The 15,786-nt window shown below is 39.7% G+C and overlaps 1 protein-coding gene across 1 annotated transcript; it reads right to left on the reverse strand.

The window, feature by feature from the left end:
• Window positions 1-1,533: 1,533 nt before the first annotated feature.
• Window positions 1,534-15,557, reverse strand: LOC149284813 (syntaxin-7-like). Its single transcript, XM_089496227.1, has 9 exons — window positions 15,479-15,557; window positions 14,674-14,743; window positions 13,411-13,501; window positions 5,513-5,650; window positions 4,221-4,273; window positions 3,716-3,812; window positions 3,354-3,426; window positions 2,363-2,445; window positions 1,534-1,626 (listed from the first exon to the last, which is right to left on the reverse strand). The coding sequence occupies exons 1-9, from the start codon at window positions 15,555-15,557 to the stop codon at window positions 1,534-1,536; spliced, it is 777 nt and encodes a 258-aa protein (XP_089352353.1).
• Between the last annotated feature and the right edge of the window lie 229 nt (window positions 15,558-15,786).

Genomic DNA, 15,786 nt, shown 5'->3' on the forward strand with positions numbered 1-15,786 from the left:
GTAAACCACACATCAATACAAGCAAATGCGTGAAAAAGGGGGGAAAGAAAGATATTGGAAAACCAATAACAATTTATAGTTACGGCTGAAGTCAACTGTAAATATAAATTTAAATAACCCTACGGGCAAAATCATAATAGATCATTGCTCAATAGCAGACTGGTGTATTGGGTGTATACTGAAGTACAATAAACGATATATCATTTATATTTATATATATATATATGAAATAGCAGTTACATAAATGGTTTACATAAAACAAATTAAGAATCAGTATGTACTAGCAGAAAGCCCCAACTGGAAGACAACACACATGTATTTGTGAATAAACCAAATTACGAAGCTTTATCTGCTGCCTATTCAATACTTCACATCATATGGTTTTAGTGGCACTAAAAAATGTTGGACTCCTAAGAAAATCCTGTCGTGCAAGGGGTCCCAGGTTAGGTATACGCAAACCAGATTAACAACGTTAACCACTTTTTACAGTTTTTAGACGAGCTCATGACATTTGTAGTGTATTTCAGGTAAGGTTTCTAGATTTTCTTCCTCTTTGTTTCGGTACGAAACGTGTCTACTTGTCTAGGTTCGGTTCCACTTTGTCCCATAACCGTGAAGATATTATTAGGCATTACAGACACAGCAGACTTCTTAATGGTCAGGAGACCGGCTTCTGCTGACAACATCAGGGACAAGGCAGCAGACGGAGACAAGCATCAGCTTTTTATATAAACTAGTTCATGCAATTTCTTCTTTTACTTGGGTATGGCTTGGGTAAGTGTCAACACAAAAAAGGTATATAAACCCCTTTAGTTTTGTGTATTCTATGAGATGTTTCAGTCAACTTCCACCTTTACAGTCACATACCTATTTGTTCGGAGTAACTTTTGCAAGCAAGAAATGTTGTTGCTAAACCACATTTTTGACTGTTCTTTCTTGCTTTTGGCTTACTACCAGGTCCTGGTCAACACATTTACAGAAAGGGGCTGAACAGAAAATAAAATAGGTTACAGGAAGGTCTGGTCAAAAGGTAAGTGCAGCCTAAAGCGATTGTAACTATATATGGAGTGGAAGGCAAAGTGCATGAAAAAGCCTAAAGTAATGCCCTAAAAACTTTAAATCAGAGTCACACTTGTAATTGTGGCTGTCTGCACTCCCCTGGTAACTGTATCTGCCTCCATATTTAATTTAAATATTGAATCCCAATAATGCAAAAAATGTAGCCATGTACATTTATTCCCATCAGACTAAAATTTATGGGGCATTCTGCTATGTTTAAAACAGGTAGAAAGATAAAGATTAAGTGATCGCATGCCTTTGCATTTGAAAAATAAGACTGGGTATTTGCTGCGTGTCCTGTAAGCGCAGGCCGTCATATATATACACAACACCGACCAGTAGCTAAATCAAAGCAACTCATTCACAACCAAGATGTACATGATTTCTTTTTTTGCCTTCATCGATTTGAAAGAATGGGAGCCTCTAATTTCTTGTTAAGTGTTGTACAAATATTTGGACAGTATTAGATGACTATTATTTAGTGGCTCCCCAGATAATCAGTCCAATAACAGTTGCCAGCACAAGCAGTACTGCAATGATGATGCAGATCTTCCGCCTTGACTTGCGCTATAACAGAAAAGAAAAATAATTTTTATGACTGAAATTCCATGTGCAGCTATGAATGTAAAATACTTCAACTACCCAATGTATTTGTGCTATGGCTAACCAGCATAATATTAAATCTTTACGGAAAACAAGAGGGATGTGGGCGATTATAAGAACAAAGTTCTTCCTCAAACATTAAGGTTTGCATGATAATATCAAACATCTTTTTTAGGTCTAACACCAGATGGGAGGGACTGGGTGGAGATCCAAGTGGGTGAGGAATAAGTAGATGGGAAAAAGAAAAGAAAAAAAAAAAAAAAAAAAAAAGTCAGTGTAATTGTGACCAAATGACTGTAGACACAACCTGCCAAGCCCACAGGTTATTTTGTCCTCATTGGTTGTTTACTTGCCCTGCCCCTTCACCGTCATTGGCTAATTTACATAACTATTCTATTAGTTACTGTGTGTTCAACCCCCATATTCGGACTGATCAGTTGCTCTCAAGTTCTTTTTGTCATATTCATCCTGTTAGTTTGTGATGACATAGTGTTTAATTATTTGTATACATGGTTTTGATTTTGCACAATAAGTCAGTTTTTCTGTTTGAATCTTCTTTAACCAAGTGCCAGTGAGTTCATGAGATGTTCTCAAAAGACTACATTTACTTAGCAGCATTTATCTCACTGTACAAATCTTAATATATTATCGTGTAGTTAAGAAAGCAAAATGGAAAGAATAAAGTGTACGTTACAATTACCTGGTACTCTGCTGCCCTGGCCAGTTGCTGGTTTGCTTGCTGGACGTGCACATCTGCATTTTCCACATTGGCCTCTATGCTATCTGAATGGTTAATGATCACATTAAGAGATTGTTATTTGGATTTGAGGACTCTGGGCTTTAATAGTAAGTAATATGATGAAACATAATAGTATTATGCGGTTTCTTTATATAAAATAAAAAAAAAAATGAAAAGTCTTGGTGTGCTTTGTCACATAACCAACCAAGGGGATGATCCAACCAGCAAGAATATTGTCGGTCATTATGGTGTCCCTATTGCCGGTCCATATAGCGTTAAGGACATTTTTCAAACTTTGAACCAAAATTAGTTTTCACATGACTCCCAACTGCATTTATATTAGGAGATAAATCTTTAGGGCTAGCTAAAATACAATACTAATGATTAATGTATATTTGGACAGGATGGATTAGTTGGCACTATATAAATAAGGGAAATAACAGTGGTAAGGAATAATAATAGGAATAATTATAATAATAACAGAGGGATGCTAGGCTTGGTGGTGCCTTGTCAGACATATTGCAGTTCTCTATTTAATATGCAGCTTTTCGTTCAAGAGGATACCTTTTCTCGGGCCAACAGATAAAAAGACTGCATTTGCAGAAGAGATCACTAAAGTTCTAACAGAGTTACATTGCCCATGTTAGCCCAACAAATGTATCTGAGGCTGAACACTCCAACTTCTCTTTGGCCAATATGGCTATATCTGTTTTCCATATTATATATACAGACACAATCGAGTACTCTTTAATAAATAAGAATATAGTCAAATCACCAAAAGACACAGCCACTGGGAAATTTATTCAGGCTATTTTTATTTTTTCCTATAATTGGATTCATATTCTAGGCCACAGTAAAACAAAACAGAAAATACAAACTAAGGAAGATCAGTAAAAGACACTATTTTCTGAATGCTGCAATGGAACTTTCTATGTAATTACAAAAAACTTACCTATCATATCTCCCTGTTCATGGACCATCATACCCAAGTCTTTAAATATTTCATTTATGCCTCTGATATCCTCCTGCAAGAATAATTACATTACATTCACATCTGCAAAAATACAACAATCCATTAGAATGGCATTGATATTTCACATGACCAGAAACGGGTGTTTGTTTTCTCCAGTCAATATCAAGGCATTACAGCAACACCATTTGAGAGAAGAAAGTGATCTTTGACCGCTTTCTATACCCATTTAACCCCATGAAGTGCCAGGCATGTCATTTGTGGTTAAGGGATGCTGAAGGGTTACCACAGGTCTAGGATGCCAAAATGCTAATACCAATATAAGATCCCATTAAAAAACCCACCTCAAGCTGTTCTATAGCAGATTCTCTTTCCTCTATAATACGAAGGTCTTCTTCTGTTATTTCTTCTTCTTGCATTGTTGCCTGCGATAGACCCTCACTGACAAAGTAAGAAAATGTTTTAGTCAAGGCAAGTATTCTTTACATTCATTCAACGTGACTTGAGCTGGATAGCAAGACTATTAACCTTACTTAAGATAGAAAAAATATTAGACAAACTGTTTTCAGAGGGAAAATCCTGCAAAATACTCAGCCATGTAAGTACCAGGATTCAGACTATATGATGTTCACATGTATATTCTACCCTAGCAGCTGGATTCTAGAATGAACCTAGCCAAAATCTGTCTATGGCATTGGCACACTCGCAGCCATTGTTTTACCATCCTGAGGTTTCAGTATATGCCATTAAGTACGTAAGCTATCCTAAAACTGCACAAACAGAAACCGTTTAAAATCAGATAAAATGCAATACTGGGAAAAAAGAAAAAAAAAAAAAAAAAAGGCTTACTTTTCCCAGTTGACCAATGTACCTTCCTTGTGACCTTCATCTGGTAAACCTCCCTAGAATTTGGCAGATGAAATCAGACAATTAACTTAATCAGTACGAAGATATCAATCACACATGACTGACCATTGGTGACATCAAAGTCTTGTCCAGTATTGATTTACTAGTTAAAAAAAAAAGGTACTTTTTTTTTATTCAATATACACAGTTCTGCAGCTATAAAATTGGTGTGTGAATTTCCAAACACTCACAAAATGTGTGTTTTTACACTCATGCCATAATTTTCCAATGTTTAAAAGCTATAAAAGCAATGAAATTTAACATGTATGTTACTGAATGTTTACTGTGATGATGTTTAAAATATTGAAGAAAAACATTTATTAAGTTAAGCTATACACTATTTTCAAACCGATGACTATCCAACAATTTACCTATTTACTGCTTAGGGAAGAACATTATAATTTACAGCATACTTTCAGACATGGTAGGCGAGTAATATACTTTATTAAGCCATAGCCACAGTTAATACACATTATTAATATGTACACTGTATAACCAAAAGAATGTGGACAACTAACAATCACACCCATATGTGAGCTTGTTGTACAACAAACTCCAAAGCCATGGGCATTAATATGGAGCTGGGACCCTCTTTGTGGGTATAAGAGGCTCCACTCTCCTGGGAAGCCTTTCAACAAGATCTTGCAGTGGGTCTATGGGAATTTGTGCCCATTCAGCCGAAAGAGTATTTGATGTTGTATAGGAAGACCTGCCACAAAATTGGAAGCATACATTTGTGGCTGAAACCCAAACGCAATCGGGGGGAGTCTACATACTTTTGGTCATATAATGTATCTTACTGCTCCATACCTTGTAAGATTTGAAACACCCAAAAAAACAGATGTGGTTGGGGGCGGGCGTCCAAGTACTTTTGGTCATATAATATATCTGACTTTTCCATACCTTTGTAAGATGTGAAACAAACGTGGCTGGGGGCAGGGCAAAACTTTACGGGCCTTTCTATGTGATCTTATTGAGTAAAGCGTTTTATAACATTGTGTTTTATTCACAGAATGTAGTATATAAATGGATAATGAAGAGGTTCCTGTTAAGATACATATTTGTGAATTTTTGATCTTAGGTACAGAGTGAGCACATCCATTTCGACGAAAGACTAAGTCCTGTACTTGAGTCCCAAAGTGGGCCTCTCTCTCCTAAACAGTGACACTAGGGATGCATGTTCCCCCATGTTTTAGTACCCTGACTTAAAGATCAAGGAATAAACATCAACTTACAGATATTCGGGACCCTGCGCGAACTCTGGCTACAAATTCTTTTTCCTTTTCAGCAGCTCTTCTTTGAATTTTCTGAAAATTTGTCAGTGTTGCAGTAAATTCATTCACAAGTCGATCTTTCTGCAATTTTCTCTGCCTCTTTAAAGAAAAATGAAATAAATAGTATTAGCATGTAGATTATTATTATTCTTTTATTTATATAGCGCCAACAGTTTACGCAGCACTTAATACAATACATTAGGGCTGCAACAACTAATCGATAAAATCGATAATAATCGATAATGAAAATCGTTGCCAACGAATTTCATTATCGATTAGTTGAATCGATTTTTATCGATTATTAAATGAGGGTTTTTTTCAGAGCAAACGCTCTGAAAAATACCCCTCATTACATAATCCGTTTTAGTGACTCACAGCAGCAGCTCCTACTTACCAGTCCCTCCCTGTATTCACTGTGACAACTGGCCCCGCCCCCTTCCTTCTCCCAGAAGGCCAGAACCACATGGCTGTGACACTCATCTAACTGTAAGTATAAAATTAATATTTGGGCTGCTGAAAGTTAGGGGAGGTGGGAGTTAATTTAGGGGCAGTTATGGTTAATGGGGTGTTTAGGGTTAATTTAGGGGCAGTTATGGTTAATGGGGTGTTTAGGGTTAATTTAGGGACAAATTATGGTTAATAGGGTGTTTAGGGTTAATTTGGGGGCAGCTATGGTTAATAGGGTGTTTAGGGTTAATTTAGGGGCAGCTATGGTTAATGGTGTGTTTAGGGTTAATTTAGGAGCAGCTGTGGTTAATGGGGTGTTTGGGGTTAATTTGAGGCAGTTTTGGTTAATGGTATGTTTAGGGTTAATTTAGGGGCTGTTGTGGTTCATGGGGTCTTTAGGGTTAATTTAGGGGCGTTTAGGGTTAATTTAATGATGAGGACTGAGGGTTAATTTTATTAATTTATTAAAGTTAACTTAAGGTGCAGTTAGAGATAAAGGGGGGCAAACTAAGGGGAATCTAAATCCTGGGGGCAGTGAAGATTAACCCAGTACTTATTTATAAAAGTATGGTCTGTGACTCTATGAGGGGACTATGAGATATCTGGGGGGTATAAGGCATATCTGGGGAGGACGGAGTGACATATCTGGGGGTATAAGGCATATAGTGTATATAAGGCATTTGTGGGGAGGGCAGTGTGGCATGTCTTGGGAGGACAGAGTGGTGTATCAGGGTGTATAAGGCAGATCTCGGGCCACAGTGGCATATCTGGGGGTAGAGTGGAGTGGCTTATCTGGGGAGGGCAGTGTGGCATGTCTGGGGAGGATGGAGTGGTGTATCGGGGTATAAGGTGTATCAGGCACAGTGGCATATGTGGGGGTAGAGTGGAGTGACATATGTGGGAAGCAGCGTGGAGTGGCATATGTGGGAGGCAGCGTGGAGTGGCATATGTGGGAGGCAGCGTGGAGTGGCATATGTGGGAGGCAGCGTGGAGTGGCATATGTGGGAGGCAGCGTGGAGTGGCATATGTGGGAGGCAGCGTGGCGTGGCATATGTGGGAGGCAGCGTGGAGTGACATATGTGGGAGGCAGCGTGGAGTGACATATGTGGGAGGCAGAGTGGAGTGGCATATGTGGGAGGCAGCGTGGCGTGGCATATGTGGGGGGTAGCGTGGAGTGGCATATGTGGGGGGCAGCGTGGCATGTCTGGGAGGCAGCGTGGCAAGCCTGGGCTCAAACGTGCATAAATTGGGGGGCTGGTTGCGAAATAAAGGCAAGAAATGCATTTTATCAAAGTTTTTTTATTATGCTGTTTGTATTTAATATAATTTGTTTATTACATTATTTTAAATAAATGAAAAATTTACATTCATTTTTTTATCCGATTAATCGAAAAAATAATCGGCCACCTAATCGATTATGAAAATAATCGTTAGTTGCAGCCCTACAATACATATATTCAAGGGGTATGACAAGATGAGAATTGACAGACTAAGACAAACCGATACATTAGGTGGAGAGAGCCCTGCTTGCCAGCTTACAATCTTGAGGGAACTAATAAAAAATGACCTAAGATAATAGTCCAGGAACAATAACTTATCCTGGAATTCAAGGTGGGTTACTTGGAGTTGATTTTACATTTTGCTTTAAATACACAATCTGACATTTTACATATTTTGCTTATGTTTCTGAAGCGTTTTTGTAAAACTGATTATTGAGGCTCAGTTTCAAACCAAGTAGCAGGGATGCTAATGGGAGGCAAACAGACTTGAGTTTGACATGCAGCAAATGACAAAGACTGAGACTTAACTTAAAGGGGAACACTCATTATTTTGTTACTACTAGTATCATATTAACCCCTTAATGACAAAGCTCAAAATGCATTGTTTTCAATGGGTTTAGGGACCGCCCATTGTCCAGTTCTAGTTTTTGCATAACCCCTTCGTGACAAAGGCTGATTTTACTTTTTGTACCCTTCGTGACAATGGCCGTTTTAACATTTCTGCGCTGCTCGTGTTTAGTTGTAATTTTCTTCTTTCCCGTTTACTGAACCCACACACATTAGATATTGTTTTTTTCAGGACAAGAAGGGCTTTCTTTAGATGACACTGTTTTGATTGTATCATATTATTTACTACTAAAAAAAGTATAAAATATGGTGAAAAATTTAGAAAAAAAAGTTTCTAACTTTTAGTTGAAAAATCTTTTACTCATCTATAAAAGGTAATGAAAAAACCTGCTAAATAGATTCTACTATTTGTCCTGAGTTTAGAAATACCCAATGTTTTTTTGCTTTTTTCTACACATTATGGGGCAAAAAGTACAGGTAGCGTTTTGCTATTTCAAAGCCTTTTTTTCCAAATCTGGTAATTCTTCCCCCCCATGTGCCATTTCGGGTATCTTTGAAGCCGGCCAATGCAATTTACCCCATCAAGTCATATATTTTTGAAAACTAGACAGCCCAGGGTATTCCAAGTGCTAGTATTTTAACCCTTTCCAAGCACTAATTCTACCATCAGCCTTTGTCAAACTTTATGGTAGTCATTTTTTTTGCATTTGTTTTTTCACACACATTTTACTTTAGGTATGAATAAACAGGTTCTGGTATATGTCACTATCATAAAACACCCCAATATGTGTTTAGCAACATCTCCTGAGTACAGCGATACCTCACATGAATGATTTTGCCTGGCTGTTTGGGGGCAAAAGGGCCACATTTGGGGCATGCACATTTTCAATGTTGAACTTTGGCATTTGGGGATCCACTGCCCATGCCCTATTTCAGGGGTGGGCAATTAATTTTCCCATGGGGCCACATGAGAAATTGGAATGGTTTTAGAGGGCCAGACCTCTACAAACTACAAACTCCGAAGCCTTGTCCATTTTGTTAACTTATGTGCTGTTTAATAAAGTTATTCAAGCCTACGTCATTGGTAGAGGTGCTTGAATAAGTAAGGCCTGAATAACTATTAGCACAGCACAGAAGTGAACAAAATGAACAAGGCTTCGGAGTGCATACCGTATTTTTCGCTCTATAAGACGCACCTGCTGATAAGACGCACCTAGATTTTAGAGGAGAAAAAAAAGGAAAAAATATTTGGAGCTAAAAAATGGGCTAAAATATTTATTACAATAACTGAATAAGCTATGAACACAGTAAGACACACGCAGACACAGTAAGACACACACAGACACAGTAAGACACACACAGACACAGTAAGACACACACAGACACAGTGAGACACACACAGACACAGTAAGACACACACAGACACAGTAAGACACACACAGACACAGTGAGACACACACAGACACAGTGAGACACACACACAGTAAGACACACACAGACACAGTGAGACACACACAGACACAGTAAGACACACACAGACACAGTGAGACACACACAGACACAGTAAGACACACACACAGTAAGACACACACAGACAGTGAGACACACACAGACACAGTGAGACACACACAGACACAGTGAGACACACACAGACACAGTGAGACACACACAGACACAGTGAGACACACACAGACACAGTGAGACACACACAGACACAGTGAGACACACACAGACACAGTAAGACACACACAGACACAGTAAGACACACACAGACACAGTGAGACACACACAGACACAGTAAGATACACACACACACAGTAAGACACACACACACAAACACAGTAAGACACACACACACAAACACAGTAAGACACACACACACAGTAAGACCTCCCTCCCTAACCCCCCTTCTCAGTATCTCCCCTCTAACTCCCTAACCCCCCCTTCTCAGTATCTCCCCTCTAACTCCCTAACCCCCCCTTCTCAGGATCTCCCCCCCCGCCCCGGTCACTTACCTTAAACTCCTGTGTTGGAAGCGTGAGGCGTTTGTCTCGGGACAAACGCTTCCAACACAGGAGTTTAAGGTAAGTGACCGGGGCGGGGGGGGACACCGGACTCATTGGTGAGTCACCAGGACACTCTTTGCGGGCCGGTCCGAGCTATTCAGCGGGCCGGATGTGGCCCGCGGGCCGTGCTTTGCCCAGGTCTGCCCTATTTGGTACATCTTTGAGCCGGACCATTTCAGTGTGCCCAACAAAACCATATATTTTTGAAAACTAGACACCCCAGGGTATTTTAAATGCTGGTATTTTAACTCTTTGCATGCACACATTTTACCACCAGCATTTTTTCAAAGTTTGCAGTAGTATTTTTGTGTGTGTATTTTTCCCCACACACACCTACTTTATGTATGAATTTACAGCTCCTGGTATATGCCGCTGTCACACGACACCCCAATATGTGTTCAGCAACATCTCCCGAGTACAGTGATACCCCACATGCATGGGTTTGTCATTTTTGGGGGGAACTAAAAGGCCACATTTGGTACGTGTGCATTTTTCTAATTGGAAATTAGATGTGTGGCCATCCTCCCCCCCCCCCCGTGTTAATTGGGACATTGTTGAATCCGGCCAATTCAATTTACCCCATCAAATCATACATTTTTTAAAAGTAGACACCCCATGGGCATTTAATATGCCAGTATTGTAACTCTTTCCATGCGAGAATTGTTTTAAGCTAATGTGCTAATTTTAGGACTTGCTCACAAAAATATATTTTTTATATATATATTTTAATTTTTTTTTGCCTTTTTTTAAAACATTTTTAAAAAAAATTTCAACTTGAAGGTTCCCCTGATAGTGACATCAGTGGGAAATTATTTTTACATTTTACTGGTTTTTTACTATTTTTTTTTCTGATTATTAATTTTATTTTATTTTTAATTAATTTTTTTCTAATCACACTGTGATTAGAAAGCTGGGCTCCATTGACTTGCATGGTTGAATGCAGTACCTGTATTTAACCTGCAATTGGAGCCAGAGTTCTCTAGAGGGTCAGGAGACCGTCTAGCGAACTTTTTCGTCTTTATTATTTTTTTTCCCGGGCCGCCGCCATCTTGCTGATGGAGCTCCGCTTGCTCCGGAGCGGTCACAGTCCATCAAGAGGTAAGTGTTTGGTGTCGCTGGATGCCTCCTGATCGAGGCATTCCAGCGACACCATTTAAGTTTAGGAGGTGATCGTTGATCGCCTCCTAAACGCTTTTAAAACGGGCGTCCGCCACCATACTTTGTATGGCGGATGTTGACGCCCCGGGGAGGGGCCAGACATGGCCCCTGATTCCGATCATGGCGTTGCTGAATGCCTCGAGGTCAAGGCATTACAGCAACGCCGTTTGGGTAAAAAAAATCGATCACGGATCGATTTTTTTACCCGTTTTAACAAATGACGGTCCTGGCACGTCATTTGTCGTTAAACGACATGTTTTTCAGTGACGTGCCCGGACCGGCAATTGTCATCTAGGGGATAATGTTAAGGTTTTTAATAACTGTATTATCTACTACATAAACACTCTGATGCCTTTTCAAATTGCCTGTGTTTAACTATAGAATGGCTCGTTGTTGATGACCCAGCTGGACACTCAGACTAATGAAAGTCTATGGAGGGACAGACTTTATTAACAATCAGCTCAGTACGGTGTTTAAGGAGGGAAAGCCGCTGCAAATATCACATGATGGCAGTCCCCAGGAGTGCAGATTAAGGAAGTTTATTGGAACAAAATGAAATAAAACCAAGTTTTGTCAAATCTAACCTACATTATAATTATCATCTTTTATGTATCAAGCACCAAATTACGCAGGGCTGTACACACATAGATATACCGTATTGGCTCGGATATAAGCCGCACTCGCATACAGACCGCACCCTAAAAGTTAGGTGCTTTTTTAATGAAAAAAGTTTCTGCCCCCCCCCCCTGAGATATGCTGCCACTCTGTCCCAAAGATGTACCCCCCCGAAATATTCTGCCACTCTATCCCCCCCAAGATATGCTGCCACTCTAAACCCCTCCCCCCCACCAGACTTACCGGTGCAGACTCCACAGGGTCTTGCAGGGTCGGCGGGGGGACATCTACACATAACACGTATTCAACTTCCGGTTTGAAAGGAAGATTGTTCACGCAGACGTTCACCGGCAGCGGCGATGCGAGCAGAAACAACCTCCGCTGCCGGCACGTCTTCAAGATGTGCTTTAAAAATCTCCCTTGCCGGGAGTCCCCCCGTGGGAATTCCCGGCAAGGGAGATTGTTAAAGCAAATCGTGCAGACGTGCCGGCAGCGGAGGCTGTTTACGCGCATCGCTGCTGCCGGTGAACGTCTGCGCGATGCGCTTGGACAATCTCCCGTGCCGGCACTCCCCCCGTGGGAAGTTCTGGCAGGGGAGGCTGTCTGAGCACATCCGAGAGTAGGACACAGGTCCCCTGCACCGCTGCGGGGGATCTGTATCCTAACCCCGCTGCATGCACGGCGCCCAGGACTGCATGTCCCGGGTGTCGGGCGCTAGACCCCGAATATAGGCCGCACCCCCACTTTAAAGACTTAAAGTGGGGGGGAAAGTGGAGCCTATATTCGAGCCAATACGGTACATTGATACATACAGGCACATCAGGAGATTTCCCCTTTAAGAATACCATCAATATAATGGTATAGTTATACCATCAATATGAAACTCTGCTCGGAGATATCGTGGTTTCCCAATATGGTAACTCAAAGGGGGAACTTTTTTTTCAGCACAAGTAAGTTACCGAAATTAAATTATCTACAGCCTGTGCCTTTTCTTTATCTAGTCATAAAACAGTTTATGAGATATTTAGTTTAAAAGTCAAACAGATTGCCAGAACCCTGTGGCAGAGCCAATGTTATGAAATCAATTTCCTGCCCTGATGTTCTCTCCCTTTTCTTCAGCCCATTCTTGAAAAGGCTGTATGAACCAATCAATAACAATTAGCAAGTTAACAAGGCAGAGGAACAATCATGAAGACCCAGAGAATGTAAGAATGTTAAGATACCTTCACCCATAGTAAATGCATAATGTAAAAACACCATTACATAGGTTTATAGGTTTACATAGGCCACAACCACAAGGAATTCTGGGTAGCCAAATGCAAATAAGGTCAACAATGGTGACCTTTAGCCTCTATATCCATTTTATACATGGATCCCTTTAAGGTAAATGCCTTTAGACAAAACCCAGGTAAAAGCCGATCATTGTTGACCTTATTTGCATGCGCCTACCCAGAATCCCTTGTGGTTGTGGCGGCACTATGGGATCTCTTCTGGCCCGTCTGGTAGATGTGGATGAGTGTTCAAGAATACTTCTACTAACATATAAAAAATTGGCTACCGTACAATTTAGACATAGTGAATCAGTCACTTTAAAAATATCTATATATGTCAGGAAGCGTAAACACCAAAGTAACATTATCGCAATTTGGAAAAACATTTTTTTTCTCCCAACAGAAATAATAAGAATACAAAGATAATACATTTTAAAAAAAAATCAGTTATCTACCTGATCACTTTCTGCAGGTAGAGAAGCAAAATCTTTCAAGCATTGGTCTGTTTCTTTAGCGATCTTGTTTATGTACTGTATTTTCTGTTGTCTAAAAAGAAAACAGAGGTCTTTGAGAACAAAAATATGATCTTATCACAGTCTGACTTCATTAAAGCAATTCTGCTGCCCGTAGTAAGAAAATGTCTTTGTTTACCTAAGAGTTTTTAAGATATAAACGGATGACAGCATATTGGAAAATGAGCAGCTAGTCAATAAAATGAGGTCAAAACCTTGTGAAATCTCAAAATAAAAAGAACCATAACAGATGTCATTTTAAACCTGGTTTATGTAAAGGCAGAATATATTACTATGTTCTATATATGAGAAAGAAATAGGATTCAAGATAGTCTGCCCCCTTTGCAATGAACCAGACACATGAAATGATCTAGACAAAATGCAGTCACATCGCTATTATGGTACATAACAGATACACCATTGTATTCTTTCCTCAAATAAAAAAGTTTTATTCACAAAACACAAAAACATTTGCATGTTTTTTTCTGTTGCTACAGCAATACACACCTATGCCATATTGGAGAGTACTTTTGGAGTAACACAACAACTACTCCAGGATAAAAACTATTTCTAGGTACAGATTTCTAGGCTCAATAATATTTTACGTGGCAGAGGGTGCTCTGATCTATCAACGCGTTTTTGAAAGATAGCATTCGCTACATTCTCGTAGCGAACGATACATTTGAAGCACGCGTCGGGATTTATTTGATTCCCCCCCCCTCCTTTCTGATGACCAATAGATCAGGGCACGCTCTACACCCTCTGCTACGCGGAATATTATTACGAGTAACTAGTTTCATTAGATGCAAGCAGACTAAGATGTAGGAAGAAGCAATAGGATGGTTAACATAGTGTCTGTTGCCAGGAATCTTTAGACTGAGCAGTGACTGCCACAGGATAGATACTTTGTATTAATTTTACATGGCATAGTTACTATTAAAAGTTACGTTTTATGGCAGGATTTTAGACACTTGTTTGAGGTAGGTTCTTATAAATCTGTACCTAGAAATAGTTCTTATCCTGGTATTTGTTGTTGTTGTGTTGAGGTAGGTTAATATTAGGGTTTGATTGCCCTTTAGAATCCTGCATTTATTTGGTTTAGTTTTGAGCCCTTTCTTTGTGGTATACAGATTTATAAGAAAGAAAGAAAAAACAAACAAACAAACAAACACGTAACATTCTAGCATTAATAGAACCAACACTTACAGTTGATTCCTTAGTTCTGGAGTGTCTTGTGCTGTTCCAAGTTGATTCACTATTCTCTGGATTTCAGAAGCTAAAATTAAGAAAGGAATTGGAATTTTATGAAATAGTTAGTTCATAAGAAACACAGAACTATAACAAAATGTACATGCTAATCTGTGATATTTTGTGAACGGTCCCTACTGAGTAAAATGCAATTACCAAATGCAAATGAGTACAAAAAACACAACTGTGTCTGACCTCTAGCAGGTAGATATGTTTAAAACAGCACTTAACTCATGGCACACAATGTTGTATCTTTGAAGACCCAGCTTGCTTTTACGCACTAGCTTGACAAAACAAAGGAGAACTTGTCCATCCTTATTCTCCTTCCAATTATTACTTGTTTAATGATGAAACCCGACTCTGTAGCTTTTATTACTTGACTACCCTTGTCATATGATATTATACCACCAGTTTTCCTTAAGGAATAAACCAAGGAAATACAGTCCATGGGTTTGTCTTGAATAGTTTCTTTAATAAGTATAGGGTTCCTAGAATGGATATATAAATGTTTTCACAAAAGCTGGCGTTTGCAGGAGAACTCAACATTTCACAGGAGTACAATGTGCATTGTAAGGGGCTACTGCCAACCTGTGTCTCCTACAAGAAGGGCTGAGCATACCAGGGTCATCTCCTCATCCCTTCTTGTAGAAGAAACTTACTGGGATTAGCCCGTCATCATGGGTAGTGAAGGTGGTGAGATTTAGGAATTAGCACCAACATTTTAAACTAATATCACAAGTTCTTTTACAAGGATATAACCTACAGTTCTGTGTTATCTTCTGGATGTTTGTTGATATCGTCTGAGCAAGCTGCCCTGCATCTCGTCCAGAACTGTAAGACATAGCTGCAAAACTGGAACGTTGCTCTAATTAGAAATGGCCAGGCCGATGATAACGACTGCCCCACACGTACCTGCGGAGAGAGAAAACGTTTAAAACTCAAGCAACACCTTTAGAGAGGGTGGTTTCTAAAATCTCACATCAACAGTTCAAGTACCTTCTTGATTGAAAAAGCTTTCTTTCGGAAACTTGAAATACTTGAAAAACGGTCTGCCCACACTCAAGTCGTTCC

The sequence above is a fragment of the Sceloporus occidentalis genome, unplaced genomic scaffold (genome assembly GCF_023333645.1).
Source record: "Sceloporus occidentalis isolate IW3139 unplaced genomic scaffold, rSceOcc1.0.p SCAF_88, whole genome shotgun sequence".
In the NCBI taxonomy this organism is placed as follows: domain Eukaryota; kingdom Metazoa; phylum Chordata; class Lepidosauria; order Squamata; family Phrynosomatidae; genus Sceloporus; species Sceloporus occidentalis.